Source organism: Trachinotus anak, unplaced genomic scaffold (genome assembly GCF_046630095.1).
Source record: "Trachinotus anak isolate AG129_WGS33_773 ecotype Australia unplaced genomic scaffold, CSIRO_AGI_Tana_v1 ptg000019l, whole genome shotgun sequence".
NCBI classification, from domain to species: Eukaryota; Metazoa; Chordata; class Actinopteri; order Carangiformes; family Carangidae; genus Trachinotus; species Trachinotus anak.
The window spans coordinates 18,413,836-18,426,439 of record NW_027273870.1 but is presented as its reverse complement, the minus strand read 5'-3'; the positions used below and the strand labels follow the sequence as shown (position 1 = coordinate 18,426,439).

At 39.4% G+C, this 12,604-nt stretch overlaps 1 protein-coding gene across 1 annotated transcript; it reads right to left on the bottom strand.

Annotated features, from left to right (window-relative positions):
* Positions 1-1,018: 1,018 nt before the first annotated feature.
* LOC139636889 (tetraspanin-5) lies at positions 1,019-12,492 on the bottom strand. Its single transcript, XM_071505279.1, has 10 exons — positions 12,072-12,492; positions 8,471-8,521; positions 7,302-7,448; positions 7,036-7,206; positions 6,773-6,898; positions 4,166-4,213; positions 3,356-3,472; positions 3,200-3,261; positions 2,891-2,943; positions 1,019-2,789 (listed from the first exon to the last, which is right to left on the bottom strand). The coding sequence occupies exons 1-9, from the start codon at positions 12,153-12,155 to the stop codon at positions 2,931-2,933; spliced, it is 819 nt and encodes a 272-aa protein (XP_071361380.1). The 5' UTR covers positions 12,156-12,492; the 3' UTR covers positions 1,019-2,789; positions 2,891-2,930.
* Positions 12,493-12,604: the final 112 nt, after the last annotated feature.

Here is a 12,604-nt window from a genome sequence, read left to right as displayed (position 1 = left end):
CATTTTATCTCAGAGAGATCATCTTCAGCTTATAAAGTACCACGAAGTACAGTATGTTATGACCTGTGGCACACTCAGGGATGATTAATGCCTTTTCCACAATGAAACAGATGAAGAGGCTTTCCCTCCTCTATTTTGTGAGATTATTGCCAAACGAAATATACTTTTTATTCCTGAATAAAGATCCTGTCGCCATTAAAAATTGTTGCAAACAAAGGAAAGGAAAGCTGAATGAAGAATTATTGTATAGCAAATATCGCAAAGAACAGAATAGAAAACAAAGTACAAAACAATTACTTAATAGAGACCATTTAAGCATAATAAGAACATTACTTGAGTGGTCATACATTAAGTCTACATATAGAAATATAAATAATAAGAATATACTTTATTTACATAGAACCTTTCTTACCAAAGTTACTAGATGCTGCACAAAAGAAAGAAACCCAGAAAAAGCATCATGAATATGATTAAAAATTCAGATGCACCATAAAAGTACCACATGAATTCCCCAATGTGTAGATTATATCAGCAGTAACGAGTCTGCTGTTGTTTTCTATGGAGACTAAAGGGCCGGAAGTAACACTGAGCATTTGTCCAAGGTTCAGATCAGAGGTCACACAAGCAGTCCCTGATAACACAGCAAATAGATACACTTATCAAAGCCAGGTATCTAAATTACAAATTATCCATGATGTGTTGAAAGAAATGTGTGTGTGTGTGTGTGTGTGTGTGTGTGTGTGTGTGTAACCCACTAATCTTTGTTGTTTTCTCTGTGACAATGATATGGCTTTCCCCTCCCTGACCATGGTGCAGTGACCCCAACTCTAATCCACAAATGACAACTGAAACCAGTCTGAGACAACAAATGAGCGGCAGAGAGACAAAGTTGTTCTGATAAAAAGCTACAATCAACTGTAAATATTATTAGTAAATTTAAAGAGTACATGAGCAAGTGAGGTCAAGATCACCAAAATATCACGTTACAATCTGGATAAAGTTTGCACAGACGAAAGTGTACAAAGAAACACATTTATTAAGATATATATTTACAACTTGTCACAATCCAGTTATTTACAAGAATCAGGAGTACACATGAAACATGAGTAGAGTTATAATCAGGAGTATGTAGAAATAACATGTATGGCACTGAGTGGTAAGAACGAGTGTGATCAGTAAACACCAACAATCATATGAAGCTTTGAGAGGGAAAATAAAGGATATTTGACACCATGGCGGCTTTATACATTTAGAATAAGATTTCAAACTGCAAATATATTGTGTAAGCCGCAAAGGAAAAGCTCTCAGTAACCTGCTGCAGGTTCACTTTGATTTTAGATGAAAAGGCTGCTTTGACTTCCATGCTATGCTTTTCCGTTACAGGTGGACTGTAGAATATATGCACCCAGTTTATGTCTAGAAATGAAAACGTATAAATTGTATCTTAGTTCCCAAGTTTGCATTAAAAAATAATGCTGGTGAGAGAGCATGTGTGCCCTGATTTCAAGTACTATATGTATGTAGGCTATAAATTCGGTGAACTGCCACCAGGAGGTACTAGCATGCCTTTCATTATGAGCTTTGAAAATAGCTTGTATCCCAATTTTCCAGTGAAAACTTACAGATCAAAACAGGAAAAAATAAATGCAAACAACAAAAAAGGTGTATCATCAGTTAGGCAGAAGGCAAAAGAGGAAAGTGAATAAACACTGACAATAAGGTGAAGGTAATGTGCAAGGAATGGCACAACAGACTGTTTTTGGACAAATTCAAGATGAATCTGACAATTCTGGAGCACCATGAAGTTACAGACACAGTTTGTAAGTTTTTTTTTTTTTGTTTGTTTTTTTGTTTTTTTTTTTAATTATGGAAAGTACCCCCTCCAGTGGCTGCTGTTTGACTACAATAACAGTCAATTGTGACAAAAGCTGAGTGGCTGCAATGAGCTTGATCTCTCTTATATGAAGATTAAAGTGCTTAAGGCTGAATTTCTTTTTTTATTAACGTGCCACATCTTCTGGTTTCTTTCAGTATTTTTCAAGATTTCTTGAAAGTCAATGCCAAACTCATACAAATCTATTACATCCACAACCTCCCTTCATGATCCCACTATTCCCACCTCAGCCTGCTCACAAACTGTATGCATCTGTGTGATATGAGTGTGAATACTCACATATGGAAATAAATTTTAAGTTAATCCTCCGTAGCTTTAAGTGGATCTCATTAAACATTCAACAAAGTGCTAACCAGCCGATTCACTCTAAACTAGTGACTATTTTACAAATATTTTAAAATACTTAACATTAATGAAATACAGTTAGGAGAGCCAATGTCCTACCAGTAGACAATAGGCATGCAGTGCATTTCCAGAATCACTTCAGCTTTGTACACCACCCTTGCATGCAGTGTTGAAAACTGCAGCTGTGAGACATATAAAACCAAGGCCCTTTTATAAATGAAGTGCTACCTCAGAGAAAACAAAAAAATCGAACCTTCACTGTGTCCTGCTTACAAGTTATAACCCCATCCTCCATCATTACAGGCTAAACTGGGTGCTATCTTGTAAGCCACTTTACCATCATACCTGCCTATACTGCATTTGTTTAATTTGTATTGTATGAGAGCTACGGTACATTTCAGAGGTTGTGCTTCATTTAAAAATAGGGCCACAAATAACTCTAAAAAATAACTCTAAATTTATTATGTACACATGAATGAGACTCTTGGTTCTGGACACATTAGCTGATTAATTTATTTCCCTTCGTTGCTGGTGTCCAACCTGCAGAGTCCTGTAGAAGACAAAAACATTTCAGTATAAAGACAATCCACAGGGGACAGTGGATCAATAGTTTATACTGCAATGTTAATGATAAAATCAAATAGTGCTTACCTGGTACATCCATCTTGGCTTTGGAGACTCAGTGGAGGCCTTAGGTGAACAAACTGCGAGAACAAGTGCAATAAAATCAAGACATAAAATGCACAAATACATAACCAGACTTGCTAACAGCTCTTTGACGCTGTGTTTAGGTTAAGTGGGGGTTTCTCGCAAAGTTTATGGAGCATGATGAAGGCCTCAAGCATCAGCCTCACATTAACAATGCGCAAGCAGGTCCAAGTATGTGATGTTCCACAACGTTATTACTGACTATTGAGAAATAATTGTTCCCAGCTGAATTAATGAGCTGCTGATACTTACCAACTCTCTCTCACGGCTTCGATGTCACTCACGAGATTCTGCGCTAAACAGATGCCAAAAATCTGAATCCGGAAACAAAAAAAGTGACATGTTGGGTTCATGAAGTTAACAGAGATCAGATGTAAAAATGAACTAACTGTTCACACTGTTCCTCACCTGTAGTAATGCGATCCCAATGAAGATGCCTGCCACCACAGTTAGGTTGTCTTGAAGCCACTTCTCAAACTGAGGGACGCAGCCTTTGATATAGATGAAAGTCCGCTGCTCAGAGTCCTGGAAGAGCATCGACAAAACACACAACTCAAACCAATATTATAGACTAATATCCAGATGCAGATGACATTTTTTTATTATCCTTTGAAAAGTATTAAATGTTAAGAGTTACTGTATGCAATCCCATAGGGGTTTGTTTTACTTTGCAACAGTTGACATCATTTTAACAGCACTTTTTAGGAGATGACTTCTTTTCATCTTGTGGTCTCCTCATAAGCCCTTCACAATAAAATGCCTCTGAACTAACATTACCCGGGTGTGAACGCACTCAGCTTGCTGTTTTTCTGCTCTGACTCATTAAAACTCCTTCACTCTGCCTTTTTTCTAACATTTAAAGTCAAGAAAAACAAACACAGTCTTTTCCTTACATTATGCTGCTGAGGAGCAAGGCCAAGGCTAATGATGGGGGAGGGGTCTCATTGCATTGCTGCGGCATGAGTAATACCGCATGAGCCAAAGAAAGTGCTGATGGAGAGCCAGCTGCTGTATTCTGAAGAGTACGGAGTTGGGAAACAAACTGAAAGAGGAATATTGTGCCCAGGGTGGAGTACCTGATGACCTCATGCATAGCCATATAAACCTGCCTGAGGCAAAATAAGCGAGAGCGTTGTCCAGTCTTCATGCTGGTTTATAGCACCAACTTAGTTTTAAATGAGGGTCTTAGTCTCAGTCTATCAGTGTGAGTTATCGTACCGTTTTTGCTCGGATGTCGTATCCACACTGAGTGTTGATGACATCCTCCTGTGAAGAGAAGACAGTTAATGCTTTCCATTTTTCAAAAGTTAAAGATATTTCAGCTCAAGATATTTTAGACAAAAGTTTGTCATATGTCAGCAAGTTGATGCTGCTTGTTTTCATCCTGGACTTTTTTTTCCTCCTTCTTTTTACAGTTATGATACAAATATGTCACTATCAAGATTAACAAGCTGCAAAATTGCATCAACAGAAACACTGTATCTGATGATTTCACCGTAGTGGGTTTGGTCTCTGGGTATGTACTGGGCAGCAGTGGTCCCCATGAACTAAAGTTGCGTAAATCTGCACAGAATCAGAGCTGTAGACCTGAAACTTAACACTTGTTTCTGAGTCAGATTTACGTAATAAAAATTAGGACTTTAGACCTCACTTGGACTTGGCTGCTGTGAGACTTGACAAACATTTTGACATGATAAAACCCTGAAACAACCGAAAAATAAATAAGCCAGTGATAAATTTGCCTCAAGGGGCTTAACAATCTGTACAGCTTCATGAACCTCTGTCCTTAGAGCCTTAAATCGGACAAGGAAAAACTCCCCAAAGGAAAACACGTATGGTCTGTGTAGCCAAAGCATGATATAGCTTATACCTCTGTGCCATAGCACTCCACAAAACTATTAAAAACACATAAACGCACTATTAACTTCTGTTTGAGTAAAAAGGTGTTTTTTTTTGTTTTTGTTTTTTTTTTTTAAATGAAATTCCATATTTGTGACCCTTTTATTTTAAATAGATTTGGTTCTTCAGTGGGATGGAATGAGCTTGGAGCTAAGAACCATAAACAAGGCAGGGAAGTCAGAAAGCACTGACAGATGGACAAACACATCCTTTTATGGTATTTGATGACAGTAAAACAAATATAGCAAAATGTCAGCCTCATCCTCTGAACTAAGAGTCATTTTAATAGTCTTCAGTCAGAGACACTAAAACAACTGTCTTGCAATTTCCTGATGAAGACATGTGACTTAGTTTGAACTTGGCCTCAAGGACCTAAAGGCAAGAAAGTGTTGTTTATATAGCACATTTAATTTAAGGGAAACTCAATTTGTTTTACATTAGACCGCTCAGCGACACGTGCCATGAAGTTATAATAAAATACAAGAACAAACTTCTGTGTCAAGCTCTTACGTGCTAAAATCTTGATGGCTCAGACTAAAAATACTTTGGTTGGCTTGACAAAAAGAGTCAGTATTCAGAGCAAGTGATAACCTCTGGGAACATTGTGTGATTCAACTACCATTTTCTGTTGATGCTAGTTGCCACAAAGTGTTGTTCTCAAAGAGGATGACCTTGTTGAAACAGCACAACCTTGGGACAGCAAATAAAAAAAGACTGTTGTGCAACTTTCATTAAAGTGGAGCGAGTCTGTTTTGCTGCGACAGGGTGCTGTCACCGCTTTAAAAAGTGAGCGGCAGTTAACAGTGTTTTTCTGCCAAAAGAAATTGCCTTGGTCAAGGTAACTCCTCCCAGCCGCTTTCAGACTTTGCTGTGCTGGCAGAGTCTGAGAGGACTAAACACTGAGGCCTGGATATCCTGTTGGAAGTCAGCCTTGATAGTTGACAACATCAGCCAGCCTTCTGGAGGACATAGATAACCGAGCTACCCGTCACAGGGGGGACCTTCACAATTTCCCCTCCAACTGCCGGCAATGGAAAGGCCTCAACAGTTCCAAAAACACTAAATTACCCCCATAGGCTCAAGGAAATGTATTGGCTGTGAATTAGAAAGACATATGCCTTCACTTTAGTCAGTGGCTTATCCTTTGATTACTTCAGTTACCATCCTCTTGCCAGCTAGTCTCATTTACTCCATAAAACCTCCATAAATCTATGTTCTATTGCCAACAAGACTACAGTAAACTTTTGATAATGCATCTCTCCAAACCTCTGTTGTTTAATCCCTCAAGCACGAGTGTCCATGCTGTGTACCTATGCCTCTATCTCTCCCTCTCTCCCTCTGTGCTGGACCATCAGCTGTCCTGGGACCTCTCTGGCCTCTCCTGGCTGTTGGTGCCTCATTCCAGATGTTTTGGATCTAAATCTTCATCCTCAAGGAGTCCCAGCCTCCTTCTTGTCTCTCTCTCTCTCTCTTCCTCCCTCTGTGAGTTTGTTTCCTTCTTTTAGACATATGAATGAGCTTGGTTTAGTCTCATGCGGTGGTGGTGTGATGTGGACCTGAGCCAGGACCGGACGGTCCTGGCTCAGGTCCTATCTATTGGCGGCAACTGGAAGTTGTTCGCTGTACTCCCATATCATACTCTTCATTAATTTTTGCTATCTATGATGTTGTCACCACACTGTAAATCTACTTTGTTGCTCTCTTCTGTACGAACAACATGTATTGGATGCTTGTCTGTCCTGGCAGAGGGATCCGTCCTCTGTTGCTCTTCCTGGTGTTTCTTCCAGTTTTTCAATTAAAGGGTTTTTTTGAGATTTTTTCCTTGTCCAATTAGGGGGTCTAAAGACAGTGTGTGTCATGATGTTGTACAGATTGTTGATAAATAAAATTTTGCTTGACTTGACTTGTGTTTTGGAGGAGACATACCGCTGGATCTTTGGTGCAGCACGAAAAGGGTACTCCACATTTCTCTCGACTCGGGTTCGAATCAGTGCAGTTGAAGTAGATGTTCAAATTCCAGTCATCAGCTCCAAAAGCTCCACAGCACTCCCACTGCAAGGTCAAACAGACAACCAAACCTCACATATATGTCAACAATGTCCCAGAGAAATGAACAACCATAATTCTCACTAGGTAAAGATAACACTGGGGGAAAATCACTACTTAGGATAAAGAAAGTGAGTGCTCACATATTCCTGGGTGAAGTCTATAAGGTTCTGCAGGTCAATGTCGTCCCTGTACGCCCGAATGTTGTTGTTTATAAAAAAGTTGAGCTGGTCCTTGATCCAATCTTTGAAGACAAAGGCCAGGACTCCTGCAGTCAGCTCCAGGAAAAAGATGATACCCAGGAACACAGAGAACTGAAAATATACAAACAGTTCTTTGAATTTAACAAAGGCTATTATGAAACCAATGAAGGCTGAAACATCTCTGACAAAGGCTTAAAGGAACGTACAAACTTGAGCAGGAAAGAGTTTTCTCGCAGTGCTCCGATGCAACCAGCAAATCCAAGGATGAACATGACACCGCCCACCACAAGGAAGAGCCAGACAGGGTCGAAACCCCCCAGATCCGTGATGGACGAGATGTTAGAGAGAACACCCTGGTGAGGAAGCAAAAGAGGGCAAGAGAAAGTTGTTATTCAAAGAAAAATAATATGAAATCACATTGAAGTCCACTGTTCTTACTAAAGGCAAGTAAGATTCTTCTTAAATAAGGGAATACGTTTGGTAAGCTTCGAAGCTTGTAGGTATACACTCTACCTAAAAACCCAACTTGAATAATGCAACTACGGAGTCAACATGATTAATTGTTTCATAGAATCAATCTGTACAGTAAATATGGATCAGCAGCCAGCAGCCTTTTAGCTTACCTTAGCATATCAATTAATCAATGAGCTTTTGATGTGTAATTTGCAGGGTGCACCTTGTAAAGAAAGTTCATTAGTCTGTTTCCCAAAATGAATTATGCCTTTAATCGTTTAAGTTATTTATTAAGCAAAAATATTGAATATTTGTTTGTTCCAGCTTTGCATATATGAGGATTTGTGCTTTTTTTCCATTTGTGCTCTTTTTATCTTATCAGAGTAGATTGAATCTCTTTGGGCTTTAGAGTTATGGTCACTCAAAACAAGATGTTTGAAGATGTCACCTTGGGCTTTAGCAAATTATGAATGACATTCTTCACTATCTTCTAACTTTTCAAACAATTATTTTGAATAATTACAAGAATGATCACCAGATTAATAAATAGTGAAAACTATTGTTAGGTGCAGACACATGGGAAGGATGAAGGGATAATCTTCATCTTTAAAGGGTCTTCAGGGAAAGTCAAGACACTCTGACTAGAGTGTCTGTTCCCATTTTATAATCCCAGTGGCGAAGAGTACACCATGAATGAATCTGTGAAATGCATCAGATACATTCAGTCCATTGTTCAGGCGGATGTCCCACCAGAAAGCATTAAATTCCTTTCTGATAGAGTAAAGCCGCTGCTTCTATTTCCTGCAGACAGATGGGCGTAAACGACAAGTGGTGGATGTAAATGATCCGCTTATTTTAAGAATTATTTGCAGATGTCCATAAGGGAAAAGATTCACACAGTTAATAAGTGCATAAAACTTACCTTCTCGCTCCATGCCCACAACCCAATGCCAAGGAATGCCACCCCAAGGAACTGAAAGAGGTGAAGGAGAGAGACGCAAGAGAGATGAGAGAGCAGGATTATTTTGCTGTGACTGCAACACTCAGTCATCACACAGATGCACAGTGAAAGAAACCACAGAGAGATTTTCCTGGCAGAGGTCCATTACTAAATATCTCTCATTTCAGTTTGCAGTATCAGCAGGAGACTCCCACATTAGAGAGCATCTTTAAACAGCCTGAGCACATTATGACTGCACAATGAGTTGAACTTCTCTCAACCTGAGGTGTTCAGAGAGCTCCTGCAAAAGCACGAGGTGCTCTGAGCATCTAAAAAGACGAGGCTCCCGGACGTTTACTGCCTATAGAAAACAAAGACCCATCTCACTGCATGAACCGCATCCTGTCTGATCAGGGCCTAAGAGTTCAAAACCACATTTCAAGTTGGGAACTAGACTTAACTATAATAATAATAACAGCCTTGAAGAATAATAATTACATGATTATGAATTTGTAATTTATGAGTCGTTTTAGCCATGTATTAAAACAATCACACATTTGCAAAATTTGTTTACTTTTTCTTCGTTTCATATTCGTTTTCATATTTCATATGTGGTCATGCTCTCATATACACCCCAACTGACAGGCACACAGAGAGAGCCCGTACGGAGACTGACAGGGATGATAAAAATGATGGTAGATCTTTTGATGGTCCATTGGTCCACCAATGCAGCGGCGCACCAGGCTTTGTCCCGACTACAAGAGCAAATGTGATTGACCTGCATAATGTTGTTAGATGAGGTAACTGAAATTACATAGTTTGACTACAAACTACATTTTAGACTATATTTGACTCTCCAGCGCTGGCACAGCACTAAAACGAAGTGTGGATATAGGTATGGCAGTGAGAGACTATAGTTTGACGAACGTTACGTTGCTTTATAAAAAGAGTTTATAAAGTGTAATATTTTTATCAGCTGATGTTGATCCTAGTGTTAAGACCATTGGTCACATTTCCATTTGGTCGGAAGGGCCTCACTACATTTTATATTTTTATGTCTTGTTTTTTTTTTGTTCTTATATGGAGTCTATGTTGGAGTCTGTGTTGAGCTGGTAGCATGTTGTTTGTTGACATTAGCAGACTTAATTTCTACGCTAATGTTAGCTAGTTTTGCACTGCGCTGGCGCTGCAGGGGAACGAAAGAGAGGCATTGAGGCAAGGCACTCGGGAATGACCACAAATGTCCCCTGGATTTTCCTGGAAAACTTGTCCAACGTCCTATAGATGGAAATCAGAAGGTCTCGTTTTTAAAGTGATGTCACGGTTATGCAGCAATACTAAAAGCTATTACAAATATCCTATACTTTGCATTCTTGTATAATAGCACCTTTATTGACACAAAAACAATAACACTTACAGTAGTTGTGGGTGCTTGGTGTTGTACCAGTTGTATAGACTGATATTTAAGAGAATTTGATTAACTAAGCCTCTGCTCTAAGAACTTAAAATTTTACTGGAGAGATTTGTATCTCTTGGGATAGTTGTAAAATGTATAATTGAAGGACTGGTCTGATGGCTTTAATAGATACAAAACTGTAGGATGTCAGAACATATTGACATGACAACTCTCAAATAAACAGAACAAAACTCTATCTGAAGACTGTGAGACGTGGACAAGCTCAGGCTAGTATGTGTACCTTGTACTTATTTTGTCAAACTTCTAACACATAGTTCAGGTATCGTGGATTGGACATTTTAAGACTTATCTGTCATTCAAATGTCAACAGAACGATAAACGTGATTTGATTTGGTGTTTGACTTAATAAAAAAAAAATTAAGAAAATTAAGGAAAGGATGAAATTTCCCCCTAAACAGACAAACATCACTTTGCAGATTAACTTTCCAAGGGATTATTTATGAAAGCGATGCAGAGGAAAGAGGAACAGATGCTTTTGACAGACTTCCTCAAATAATACATGAATGATGAAGGTACCATTGACTGTATGGCCGGCTGACCTCTGTTGGGCCTCAGAGGTGGCCTTCCTCTTCAGAGTCCGTGAAGGGCAGCAGATATTAGACATAGTAAATCTTTCATCTGTCTGTGAAACTTACTGCGATAATTCTCCGTTTAATGTTGCAATGTTTTTCAGGTTAATGTATGAGTACAGGTCTTTTTTACCGAAGACATTATTACATGTCATAGAAGGAAAAGCATTGTTGAAAATGAAAGAAAATATTTGGCAACAAAGAGATATATAATAATTTCAGTCAATCGTAAAGCAAAAATGGAAATCTTTCTCTGGTTCCAGCTTCTCAAATGTGAGGTTGTACTGCTTTTCTCTTTGTTACATCATTGTAAATTAAATAGGTCAGAGTTTAGTCGCCTCTAGCTCTAGAGTATTGTGATGAACATTTACACTTTCAGTTTCACTTTTCTGACATTTATTAAGACTAAACACTTTTGATTCATCTTTAAAAAAAAAAGTAAAATAATCATTATTCAAACAATGTAGTAGTTGCAGCCCTCATCAGCCCCTATTTACATTAGTGTTGCAATATACAATTTGAATTTTGACCAGGGTTATGTGTTTAATCGGTTCACAGTACTCTGGAGCTCAAGCAGATGTCAGGCAGATTGTTTTGTCTGACAAACCCCAACATTATTGAATGTAAGACCTACAAAAGAGGTGAATTCACATAATTTGTGGAACCTGAAGCCATCAAATGTTTAGTTCTTCTTGTTTAAAAAACGGTTCGAAACATTTAACCATTATCAAAATAGTTGCCAGTTAATTTTTCTACTGTTTTCTTCTTTAAATCACTAGCCATTTCAGCCCCAACCTTAATGCTCCACAACTACTTTCAAATAAGGTGTTCCTCCACACTAACATAATACTTGGCATAAATAAATGACATTATTAAAGCCATTTGCTATCACTATTAACACCTATAAAAAAGCATGTCTGACCTATCTTCCTCTCCTCTCCTCCTTTAAAAAAACAAAAAAAAAAAAAGCATTAAAATTGACAACTGGAGGCCCAAAGCGGGACTTTCAGAAATTCCTGATGGGGTTTACTGGAGAGTCCAAACCACAAGAGATGTTTTGTCAGCTCACTCGGCACAGGATGGCCAGGGATGAGCATGACTGCTCTGAGTGCAGCTTGCACTGCCCCCCACCCAAACATCACTGACACAATACAATAAAAATGTCCTCAGATGAACAAACACACGATGTTGACTGACAGTCAGGAAAGCCCTTCATCGGAGCTCCTCCAACGCTGACGCTGACAACACCACGGTACAACAACAAAAGCCTGCTGACAGCTGACAGTGGGAGCAAGTGCACAGGAGCAGGCAGCCCACTGCAACGATGAAGCCACCCATGAAAGCCAGCAGGACAAAAAAAAAAAAAAAAAAAAAAAAAATATATATATATATATATATATAATAAAGGCCACGACTCTCCAAGAATGAGACATGAAAGCTCCTGCTGATGGAGAACAAAAACATGTCCTGTCAGTGTGCTCAGCCGAGGACACCCCGGGCCTGAGGTCGTAAAAGAAAAAACAAAACGCGGACTTACCCAGAATATGATGTTGAACCCGAAGATGAAATACTTGATGCAGCAGCTCACTTCGTGAGCCTTGAAATGCTTTCCCGACATCATCTTTCAGTCTCAAACGGCGCCCGCCGAGGAGAGGAATCACATCTACGGTCCCTCTGTATGTTTGACAGCCTGGTTGAGAGAAACACCCTTTTATTTTCTACGGCTCCACGGACGCGCCGTCAGTTGTTTCAGCGCCTGATGACAAACATCGTCGTTTATCTCCGCGGACAAACGGCGCAGAAGAAGCGACGCAGGGGCCGCGTTGTCTGCCAGCGTCGCTTTATTCCTACACACACATCCAGCGGTAAAATGGTGAAGCAAATCCACTGGAGTCAAACGGATTCAAGCCGCTGCTCTTCTATCTGACCCATAATCTAGACATGGCTGTTGCTTGATTGACGTGTGCGGAAACCAACGGGAGTATTTAGTGGCGAGAAGGGGCGGGACTTCCTCCAGAAGAGGGCCCTCAAATGACATATGAGATACAGCGTGCCTCGATATTTAATCAT

What these genes read in the sequence shown, in the direction of transcription:
- LOC139636889 (XM_071505279.1), bottom strand. Translation starts at nt 12,155, where the DNA reads ATGATGTCGGGAAAGCATTTCAAGGCTCACGAAGTGAGCTGCTGCATC. An exon ending in GCTGCACCAAAGATCCAGCG is followed by an intron (nt 4,214 to 6,772) that starts GTATGTCTCCTC and finishes TTCTCTTCACAG; the next exon opens with GAGGATGTCATCAACACTCA. An exon ending in ACGACATCCGAGCAAAAACG is followed by an intron (nt 3,473 to 4,165) that starts GTACGATAACTC and finishes ATGCTCTTCCAG; the next exon opens with GACTCTGAGCAGCGGACTTT.